This window comes from Carcharhinus amblyrhynchos, chromosome 8 (assembly GCF_965287045.1).
Source record: "Carcharhinus amblyrhynchos chromosome 8, sCarAmb.v2.hapA, whole genome shotgun sequence".
Taxonomy (NCBI): Eukaryota; Metazoa; Chordata; class Chondrichthyes; order Carcharhiniformes; family Carcharhinidae; genus Carcharhinus; species Carcharhinus amblyrhynchos.
In genome coordinates this window covers 84,403,978-84,416,043 of record NC_137331.1, presented here as the reverse complement: position 1 = coordinate 84,416,043, position 12,066 = coordinate 84,403,978, and the positions used below count along the sequence as shown (strand labels likewise).

General features: G+C 44.4%; 1 protein-coding gene across 2 annotated transcripts in view; it reads right to left on the bottom strand.

Annotated features, from left to right (window-relative positions):
• The window catches only part of ripk2 (receptor-interacting serine-threonine kinase 2), a 47,946-nt gene extending 41,824 nt beyond the window's left edge, over positions 1-6,122 (bottom strand). For both annotated transcript variants that reach the window (XM_080194375.1, XM_080194376.1), the window contains exon 1: positions 5,275-6,122. In XM_080194375.1, the coding sequence (XP_080050501.1) occupies positions 5,275-5,465 (191 nt within the window). In that variant the 5' untranslated portion in view covers positions 5,466-6,122. The remainder of the gene's footprint in view (positions 1-5,274) is intronic.
• Positions 6,123-12,066: the final 5,944 nt, after the last annotated feature.

Sequence of the window (12,066 nt, the reverse complement as noted above, 5' to 3'; positions counted from 1 at the left end):
GTCTCCTTAGTGCTTCTTTCATTGGGTAGACAGTCTTGATGCCCTCTGTGGCTGATGAAGAGCGTTTTTGTCTCGAGAATAAGGTTGCGTGGAGGGAGCAACTCAGCTACCAAGTTCCAACTTTTTTTTAAAGTTTATTTATCAGTGTCATAAGTAGGCTTACATTAACACTGCAAATCGCTGAGTCACCACACTCTGATGCCTGTTCGGGTACACTGATGGAGAATTTAGCATGACCAATGCACCTAACCAGCACTTTTTTTCCCTGACTGTGGGAGAAAACCACAGCACCCAGAGGCAACTCACCAATATGGGGAGAACATGCAGACCCTGCACCTAACAGTGCAGTGGCTCAAGCTGGGAATTGAATCCAGGTCCCTGGTGCTGTGAGGCAGCAGTGCTAACCTCTGCGCTTGTGGCATCTATTGTGTCTTTGGCAGTACAATATGTGCTTATTGTACTGTGTTCAGGGCAGAAGATAGAGGCTTCGCAAACCACTGCTCACTCTCTTTCACCTCTTCAACTGAGAGCTCCATGGTTGTCTCTCGGGTGGTTCGCTGGTCTGACTATTAAAGGTTTTCTGGGTGCTGCAGCAAGGAAACCTACTCCATACAGAGAGGACAGTTCAGAGCTCAAGTCCCAGTAAGGGTATGCTTTTGGTCTGTGAGTATTCGCGATTGTGCAGTTTTGTTAGTTTAACAACAGTGATCATCTTGGTATCATCTGCTGTTTTGAGGAGGTCCCAGGCTATTCATCCCTGCTCAGGAAACATAAGGCACCAACTCGAAGATCTGTTGTCATCATCCTCTGTGATTGCAGGATCACAACAATGACTATAAGTTGAAGTCTCTGAGACTATAAAGTGGTATTCTATTGAGCCGCAGCTTTCAGCTATGATTCTTTGTAAGACAGCACTATTATGCTGGCTCCTGAATCTAATATAAAATTTGTTAAATAGCCTTTGACAAAGATACCTGCATTCCAAAATGAGAAACCAAGATCTTTGACCTCACTCAAGAAGCGTGGTCGTGTCTCTTCTGGGTTTGATGTTTCAATCTTGTGAATCATCATAGAATCCCTACAGAGTAGGAGGCCATTCAGCCCATTGAGTGACTTTCCATGACTTAGAATCTTACCTAGGTCCACATCCCCACCTGCATGATCCAACACCTAGTCCACCTTATCTACACAAATTGGGACATTATGGGGCAAGTTTGCATGGCTGATCCACCTAACCTGCACATCTTTGGACTGTGGACAGAAACTGCAGCACTCAGAGGAAACCCATGCAGACCCGGGAGAACGTGCAAACTCCACAAAAACTGTCACTTAACGCTGGAATTGAACCAGGTTCCTGGTGCTGTGAGGCAGCAGTGCTAACTACTGTGCTACCCATCTTTGGGCTTTTCATATATTTCAGAGATTTTACCTTGCACACTTTTTCATTGGGACCATTGGGCTACACATGCAGGACATGATGTTGCTGTGAGGGCGCTTCACTGCACAACGTCAGCATGGTCACTCTGCTGGTCTGATCAGGAATTGCTCTCCCTGCCGTGGATTGTCCTTTTGTCTTTGTGCCAAGACTGTGGGTTTGCCTTGGCTCCATGTTTTCATTCTCTCCCCTTCAGATTATCCTGTGTTGCTCACAAAATTCTGATTGTCTAACTATTGGATTTCCCTTTCCAGGGTTAGATCTTCCTTTACACGCAGATCTTCTGACCTTTTACTTAAATCTAAAGGGATACTGAATCTTAACAATCTTTCCTCCCCGACTGTCCCCAATTTTGAGATTGGTCTGGGCCTTGACTTGAAGTGTGAAATTGCAATCCATGTTAAAAATGTATGTTCAGCTTTAAGAGCTGTCTGAATTTCAAGATGGCATTGCTGTAACTCCAGGTCAAAGGGATTTCCCATGCTTGCTGGTTCTGACAGATTCTGCAAAATGGCGATGATGCGCTTCTTAACAAAAAGATTTGTTTAAATGATAGCTGCCTGGACTGGCTATCTACTGACTTCTTTTGTTCAATGTTTCTTTTGCCAATTAATGAGACAGTCCAATCGCTCGCTCAATCGCGAATACTCACAGACCAAAAGCATACCCTTACTGGGACTTGAGCTCTGAACTGTCCTCTCTGTATGGAGTAGGTTTCCTTGCTGCAGCACCCAGAAAACCTTTAATAGTCAGACCAGCGAACCACCCGAGAGACAACCATGGAGCTCTCAGTTGAAGAGGTGAAAGAGAATGAGCAGTGGTTTGCGAAGCCTTTTTTCCTTTTTTGATTTGGGCAGTTGTGACATTGCCAAAATTCATTTTTCATTTTCCCCAAGCGTGCAGAGGTCACATTTTCAGGCTCCAACTTGCGGAACGGGTTTTAATGATAGGTTTCTTTCACTTCCAACACTGAATTACTTAAAAGGGTTCTCGGGGTTGCCGCAACGTGGAATTTTAAAAGATTTAGCTCACCATCGTAGGTTGTGACAACTCAGCACTCTGAAGCAAGACTTCTAAAGGATAGTCAGCGGATTCTTCTGATGCAGTACAAATCTCTGCCTTCAAATGTTTTTTTTCCCGCTGTGCCTCTGCTTCTACTGAACACTTCTGCAAGGTCAGAAAGCTTCATTGACAGCAGATTTCCTTCTCAAACACATTACTGAACCAGATGGGTTCTCATGACAAATCGACAGTAGACTCCATGCAACATTTCATTCTAGATGGTAAATTTGGTACACTATTGTTCTTTCAAAATGCAGATGACTAGAATTTCCTCGATCTGATTTATCCCAGTTTTTACAACCTTCTTGATGATGGCAACTTTTCCCAAAGCTTCTTGTGAATCTAATCAACATAAAGAACTGCCTAAAGACAGTGGAAGTTAGAATCATAGAATCACAGAAACCTGACAGCGCAGAAAGAGGCCATTTGGCCTACTGAGTCTGCACTAACCACAATCCCACCCAGGCCCTACCCCTTATCCCTACATATTTACCTGCTAATCCCTCTAACCTATGCATCTCAGGACACTAAGGGGCAATTTTAGCATGGCCAATCAACCTAACCCACACATCTTTGGACTGTGGGAGGAAACTGGAGCACCCAGCGGAAACCCACGCAGACATGAGGAGTATGTGCAAACTCAACACAGAATGACCCAAGCTGTGAATCGAACCTGGGTCCCTGGAGCTATGAAGCAGCAGTGCTAACCACTGTGTCACTGTGCCACCCTTAACCACTGTACTACCGTGCTGCCCACAATTGCAGCATAACCATTTAGGGTTGGGGAAACGCATGGAACAGACATCACATATCTTCTTAAAAATCATTTTTTTTGAGTGATGTGATGAAACTCGAAGCTTTAATCCATTTCTACACTTTAAACACAGTAAGGTTTAATTCCCAACCTGGGGCACAATTTGGAAATGTTCAAGATTCTACTTAGCCAAATGGGGCTAGCTTAGGTGGGCATTTTGGTTGGCATGGGCCAGTTTGAGCAAAAGACCTATCGCCATGCCATAGATTCTATGACAATGGTTTCCTAGTCACTATTACTGACAACTAGTTTTTTAATTCCAGATTTTCTAACTGAATTCAGATTCCACAAATTGTAGAGGTGGGATTTGAACTCTTTTTTTTTACAACCCATCACGTGTATGCCCCTCGTCGGACAACAAGGTGGACCGACTTAAAACCTTTTATTTTGTTGTTCTTGTTCTTGCGGGTCGAACCAAGTAAACAAACTTAAATTACGTTCGGACAAAGAAAAAGGGGGCGGCTCCCCAAAAGGAGGGGGAACAGCCCGAATGGAAACAAAAAGTATAAAGGAAACTTAAGATGAGTGAAATCAAAATGTGATTATCCGAGTCTATAAGGCACCTCAGCCGCTGTGGTGCCCAATGGGCGTGGAAGGCCTCGATTGTGCCCGCGGACACCGCGTGCTTCCTCTCCAGGGACACCCGGCCGCAAACGTAGCCACGGTAGAGGGGCAGGCAGTTGGGACGGACAACCCCGTTGATCGCCCGCTGCCTGGACCTGTTGATGGCGCGTTTTGCCAGGCCCAGGAGCAGGTTCACGAGGAGATCAGCATCCCGACCCTCCCCTCTCCGCACCAGGTGTCCATTGATCAGGAGCATGGGACTGAAATGCAAACAGAACATCAATAAAAGGATCTTCAGAAAATCAAAAAGGGAGTGCAATCTATAACACAAAACGTAGACGTGGTCCACGGATTCCACAAGGCCACAGAAAGTGCAGTCTCGGGAGCCCGCGAACCAGTGAATCCTACTGTTGTGCGGCACTGCTGCGTGCAGCACCCTCCACCCCAGGTCCCCGAGGTAATTGGGGGGATTTGAACTCATGATCCCAGTGCATTCGTCTGGGCCTTGGGGCTACTAGTCCCACGACATTATCATCACACCACCATCTTCCCAAGATGGGGCAGCACAGTGATGCTGTGGTTAGCACTGCTGCCTCACAGCACCAGGGGCCCAGGTTCGATTTCCGGCTTGGGTCATTGAGTGGAATCTGCTCTGGTTTCCTCTCACAGTCTGCAAGATGCGCTGGTTAGATACATTCACCATGCTAAATTCTCCCTCAGTTTACCTAAACAGATGCCAGTGTGTGGTGACTAGGAGATTTCCACAGTAACTTCATTGCAGTGTTAATGTAAGCCTACTTGTAACACTAATAAATAAACTTTAAATGTGTCTTGCAGTTTTCTGGACATCTTTACTAACTACTGTACAGTAAAGGATACAGGCCAGCAGCTGTCTCTATGCTTAAATCCAAAACAGCTATCTTCTCAACGCCACACCTACCCTGGGTCATGTGCTTCCTACATCACCGCACAAATCCTGTATGCGCCTGACCCTTATATTACAATCACAACAACCCTAAATTCATTTCCAAATCAGTCAACTCTACAAAATTTAACTGACCTTAACCACCCACGTTATAGGTGTGGTAAACTATTGAATTAAGATAGCTATGTCCTCAACTGTTGGTTAGGAACTGGAAATTAATAATCATATTCAGAATTTCAGATGCAATGATTGCAGCAGTGATTCCACTTGGTGTCTTAGACAGATTCCGACACTGAAGTTATTAAGAGGTGTTATTTTTCCTATTAGCTCTATTGTGTATACATGTGGTCACGCATACCAGAGGATAAAGAACGTGCGCAAATTCACATGGTATTTCAAAAGAGACTGCATCCCGGGTCACAGACTCATAGATTATACAAAGCAATGATTGTAATGGCACCATCAATATCATACCCTTCACCCATTGGGGAGTCGAACTGTAGACATTTGACTGCCACTGTCATCCTCCAGTCAGTGTGCTGCGCTCTGAATACCACCCCATAGCTTCCTTTGCTGATATAATGCAGATCCACCAACTTCTGGTAAGGAACCACATCCAGGATGGACGAGATACTGGAGAAACTGCTGCCCCGGGAACTCTCCATAATTTCCAAAAGGCACACACAGATCCCTATTCTCTCTCTCACTGCAGCCCCTGTCTCCAGTCCTTCCTCATCGCTGAAAGGCAGCACGGCTGCTGGAGTGACTACACATTTTCAACAAGTGAATAACTCCGCGGGATAGTTTAAACCGGTCTGCAGCACTCCTTCCCCCAGTGTTCCCAAACATATGAATGATTCGACAGCGAATGCGCTTATTCCGAGCTCACTTCCTCACAAGAATTCCCCAAACTCAGGGCTCTTCCGCTCTTCAGGACCAGCCACTACGCAGCCTGAAAGTGACCACGCCTTTTACGGAAAACTGACGATCTGGTGTGTAGAGATTTCACTCGTTTTTCTGGAAGGCTGAATCCATTGAATGAAGAGATCTGAATGAAGTCTGAAGGGGATTTTCACTGTAACTCCATTGCATTGTTAATGTAAGCCTACTTGGACACTAATAAATAAGCGTTAAACTTTACTGGAGGCTATGGTAGAAATAATATGAGATTGCATATTTGTTCAGGGAGTGATGTGAACATTGTAACTTTGTGAAATACTCTTTGCTGTTTCTACTATCCTACGTGTCATTTATAGTTTATACCGGTAGCAATTTTCCACTCAATTCATGTTTAATGTATGTTCATTGTGATTTGTGTTAAAGTAAAAACTACAAGTGAAAATAAAAGAGTCACTTTAAGAAGAAATGTGACGCAACTTTCATGCTTGTGGCTCTCACAAGTCATGGCAAACTTATTCTCCAGCTAGAACTTACTAAGGGCGTGGTCACTTTCTCAATAGTGAAATAATTGAGAATTTGATTCTCAATAGTGAAAGAGGTTTATGCAAAAGAATTAGTCATGTATGTTCTATTTGTGCAGTTGGTGTTATTACACTTACAGCGATTGCCAGTCAAGCTTCCAACTCTTTACATATGTTGCTAAGTCGCCATTTGCAGTGAGAATAATCTTAAATCACCAGATCTCAGCCAGGGCCAGTGGAGAATGCTGGTCTGCGAACCTCTGAAATTCCAGCCCAGATCTCAAATTAAAATGATTTGATTTGATTTATTATTGTCACATGTATTAACATACAATGAAATGTATTGTTTCTTGTGCGCTATAGAGAGAAAGCATATCATTCATAAAGAAGGAAACGAGAGTGTAGAATGTAGTGTTACAGTCAAAGTTAGCGTGTAGCGAAAGAGCAACTTAAAGCAAGGCAGGTCCATTCAAAAGACTGACAGCAGCAGGGAAGAAGCTGTTCTTGAGTCGGTTGGTACGTGACCTCAGATTTTTGTATGGTTTTCGAGACGGAAGAAGGTGGAAGAGAGAATGTCCGGAGTGCTTGGGGTCCTTAGTTATGCCGACTGCTTTGCCGAGGCAGCAGGGTGTAGACAGAGTCAGTGGATGGGAGGCTGGTTTGCGACGGTGCAGAGGGACCTTGGGGTCCTTGTGCATGAGTCGCAAAAACCCAGCTTGCAGGTGCAGCAGGTGGTCAGGAAGGCGAATGGGATGCTGGCCTTCATAGCGAGGGGGATTGAATATAAAAGTAGGGAGGTCTTGCTGCAGCTGTATAGGGCATTGGTGAGGCCGCAGCTGGAGTACTGTGTGCAGTTTTGGGCGCCGCACCTGCGCAAAGATATTTTGGCCTTGGAGGGAGTGCAGAGGTGGTTTACTAGGCTGATACCGGAGTTGAGGGGGTTGAGCTATGAGGCGAGGCTGAATAAACTGGGCTTGTACTCATTAGAGTTTAGAAGAATGAGGGGAGATCTCATTGAGACGTATAAGATGATGAATGGGATGGATAGGATAGAGGTGGAGAGACTCTTCCCGCTCAAAAAAGACAGTAGGACTGGGGGGTACAGCCTCAAGATAAAAGGGGGGCGGTTTAGAACGGAGTTGAGGAGGAACTTCTTCACTCAAAGGGTGGTGAATCTCTGGAATTCTCTGCCCGTTGAAGTGGTGGAGGCTGCCTCGCTAAATATTTTTAAGACGCGGGTTGATGGGTTTTTGATAAGAGAGAGGATTAAGGGTTATGGGGAGAGGGCGGGAAAGTGGAACTGAGCCGCGACAGATCAGCCATGATCTTATTGAATGGCGGGGCAGGCTCGAAGGGCTAGATGGCCTACTCCTGCTCCTATTTCTTATGTTCTTATGATGGATTGGGCTACATTCATGACCTTTTGTAGTTTCTTGTGGTCTTGGGCAGTGCAGCAAGCTGTGATACAACAGAAAGAATGCTTTCTATGGTGCATCTATAAAAGTTGGTGAGAGTCGTAGCTGACATGCCAAATTTCCTTAGTCTTCTGAGAAAGTAGAGGCACTGGTGGGCTTTCTTAACTATAGTGTCAGCGTGGAGGGGGACCAGGACAGATTGTTGGTGATCTGGACACCTAAAAACTTGAAGCTCTCGACCCTTTCTACTTCGTCTCCATTGATGTAGACAGAGGCACGTTTTCTTTTATGTTTCCTGAAATCGATGACAATCTCCTTCATTTTGTTGACGTCAGGGGAGAGATTATTGTTGCAGCACCAGTTCACCAGATTCTCGACTTCATTCCTGTACTCTGTCTATGATAGATCTACAACTAAATAGAGTAAAAAAAATACAATTATATCAGGTTTTTCACAGTCATTGGACAACTCAAAGCACTTTACAGCCAATGAAGTACTTTTTTGAAGCGGCCACAGTTTGTACCTTTGGTATGAAAAGGGGAATGTTTGGGTTTGATATTTTCAGGGAACTGTCAACATAAACAGCCTGAGATAGTCAGATCTTCCCAGAGTTGAAGCCATAGTGGGTGATCTACAAGTTGGAGAGACCATAACTGAGCATGATCAGAATTCAGTATGACTGCTAGTGACAGCCAGCCAGCTGAACAAGAAAAATCTTGCAACTGAAGATGCAGAAGTCAAATACGTATGTCTTTTATTAATGAATAAAGGTCTTTGCCCAAGTCCTGACAAGATGATAGTTGAATCAGCGATGCAGCTTCAAACAGATGTGAAAGCAGTGCGTGGATTTGTGAATGATTTAGCAAAGTTTTTGCCCAATTTGACATTGGTGTGTGAACCACTGAGGCAGCTCACTGCCAAGGAGGTGCTGTGGGAGTGGGGAACAACAAGCAGTATTCACTAAAATCAAACAACTAGTGATTGTAACTCCAGTGATGAAATACAATGACGAAATTATCTTGTGTTGTGACGCCAGTGAGACAAGTCTGGGAGTAATCCTAATGCAGCAAGGACAAACAGCAGTAACATTTGCATCCAGGGCACAAACGCAAGCTGAACAATGCCATGCTCAGGTCGGGCAAGAATGCCTGGCTATTGTGTTTGCTTGTGAGTGTTTTCACCAATACCTGAGAGACAAAGTAACAGTGGAGTCTGACCACAAACCATTTCAAAGTATTTTCTCCATATCTGCTCCAAAGAGTCCGCAAAGAATGTTACATAATTTGCAGAGATATCTGCCAAAATTCTACCATCCAGCCCGCCACGGAATCAGAGTGGGCGAGGGACAGGTAACAGAAATGTCTGTTGATCTCGAGCTGGAATTTCCAGTTTCACTCGAGCAAGGCCATAGTATCCACCCATCATCTGGAGGTGGCGTACAAACAAGGGAAACAAATATACATCACAGACATACTATCCGGAGCAGCACTCCCCATGGAGAAAGGTGAGGAGGCTACAACAGAAATTGACATTTTCTAGGTTCAACATGAAGCAGCAGCTAGACATGATTGGGAAGCCATTAACCCAAGAAAGTCATTGAATCTGACAGGCAAGCACCTTGCTCAAACCAATCAAACTACCCAATACGATGTGACTTTCCAAACGCTACAAAAAGCATTGATGAAAGGTTGGTCTGAGAGCACCAAGGACACACCTGTGGTTAGAAGAGCATGTTGGGCATACTGAGGTGAATTGATATCTCAAGATGCACATTGTACAAAGGAGATAGTCACTATCCCAAAGGAGATGAGAGGAGATATGCTGAAGCATAGCCAACCATCAAGGAAATGACAAAGAATCATCCATTTATGAAACATTAGCTCTGCTGTCTCTCCACAGATGCTGCCAAACTTGCTGAGATTTTTCAGCATTTTCTGTTTTTGTTGTGAAGGAATTGAATCACTCTGAGAAAGGCAAGAGAAATGCTCTACAGGCCAAATACAAACAAGTGAAATAAAGGGAATATTGTCCACTGTGGTATTTGTAACAAATATACCAAGTTTGAAGGCTGTTGATGACGCGCAACATCCCAGACAGACCAGAATGAAGCTGAGAGTAGACCTCTTCACTCTAGCAGGAACTGTTATCTTGCACTGACAACTATTATTCCGATGACTGGGAGTTAGACCAGCTGACTGCAACAGGAGGAGAAATAGTAGGGTTCATGAAAACGGGCTTCAATCATTACAGCATTCCAGACATTGTAATTAGTGAACTGAGGGCCATTGTCACAAGTGAAGAATTCAGCTGCTTCACAAAGGATTAGGAGTATAGCACTACACATCATCCCAGCTGTATTCCCAGTTGAGTGGAAAGGCTGAGACAGCAGTGAAAATCGTCAAAGGAATAATCGAGAATTCGAGCAAATTTAGCACAGATGTATACAAGGCAACCCTCAAGTAGAGAAAGACACCAACTAAAGGCATGGAAAATAGTCCAAAACAATGGAAAGTAGTTCAAACACAGCGTACCCAAACTATTCTTTCAAAATCAAAATAAACTACTTAAAACAAAAGTAGAACCAAACATATGAAAAAATCAAGGTGAAATGACAACAAGCTACATTTCATTTTGACAGGAGTGCCAAACCTTTACCAGAGCTGAATACTGGAGATCCAGTCAGGGTACAAACCTTCAACATTCTCAACAGGAGTCAGACCACCTGGAAACTTGGGACACGCATAGCGAAATTGTCACCACTGTAGAAGTGAATGATCAAATATACCAAAGCAACCATAGGCGTATACAGTCAGCTAGCAAAGCTGTTCCTTCACGACAGTTGGCCAATCAGGGAGAAGGGATCTCACTTGCTGTAGAGTATAGATCCACCAGCAATCCGAGAAATACATGAGTCCCCAACAAATGCAATGGAACAACAAAATGATCTCGGCAACAAATATTATGGGGATGATATTACCTGTTTAGGGTTCGTCATTCAGATGAATATCCAATGACAACATATGCCATTAAGAAACCTGCATGATATAAAAGTTGCCAGAATTTTCTGCTCTCGTTTGTATTGGATGGGTTCAGTGACAGCAGTGGGAAATATCAGAAGACGTGCAAAGCCATATCCTGTGTGTTGGGGTGGCCTTTAGAAATGGCGGTTCAATCCGCGTGTTTCTAAATTGCTGGCAGGGTGGGCAGATCAGAGGCTGCCCCTCCGCTAGTGATGTGTCATGGGACCCCTCCCTTGAAGCACTTTTTCTAAGTCCTGGACGATATGACAGAGAAAGCTCCCATTCAATGTCATTTGAATAGTTTAACATGTAATTACCAGGTGGTTATATCATAATCATCCCTCATCATAAAAAAATCCATCTACGGTGGCATGATGGCAGGACAGTGTGAAGTCCAACTGGTCTCTGAATGTGTGCACCTGGTGAACAGACCTCCCAGGGGAGCTCAGATCAGTGCCATGCTCACTGGGGAGAGAGTCATGCCTGGACAATGCCTGGATAATAGCTTGGCAACTCCTAGATTACCCTGATAGTGACTGGTCTGTTGGGGTGGCAGGGTAGTGCCCGGGCAGTATCAGGGTGGAATTCTAGGGTTAACTGATTAGCTTGCTGGGCACTGGGGCGGGGGAGCCTTTTAAAAATGGTGCCAGAATCCTCGCATTTCTAAGATGCTGGAAGGGTGAACGAATCAAAGGCCACCCCATCAGCAATACATCATGTGACCCCTCCCTTGAAGTTGTTTTCTTAAGTTCCGGACTAAATGGCAGAGAAAGTTGCCACAGGCATTTTCGACGTCACTTTTCCCGCTTGACATCGGCCTTTGCTGATATCTGGAAAAGCCTCACCCTACGTGCGCAATGCAGGTGTGGAGACTGACTCGTCAAACAAATCGTTGTTGATGCACATTATTAGCTGGTAAGGGAAACTGACAGATGGCACACAGCCAGAGAAGATAGTGACTCTAGGGCAAAAAGGCAGGAACTCTACAGAAAGTGACAGGCAGCAATCGGGGAGGATGAAGAGGCTCAAGCAAGAGGACAAGAAGTTGACAGAGAGTGACAATACAAGAAGAACCAGTCCTGCAAGTAGAAGTACAAGGTCCTTAAGGAAGCTGAAATCTGTGATCCTTACCAGAATGATGAGTCAGACCCACAATATGATACTGGTAGTGGATCAGAAGTATACGAGTATTGTGTTGTAAAAAAATAACCATCTTCAATATGTTGCATAAATGGTAGAGTTGTCACCCTTAAATGAGCCATATGACCCACTGAACATTCTCAGGGAAACAACAACAAATTCCAAACACTTGATAAGCATCTGAAATATAACAGCTGAGTCAGATCACCAAGAAACCTCTTTATTTAGCCTTAAGAAGGAAGAAATTCTAATGTGGTCTGTCATGAATTA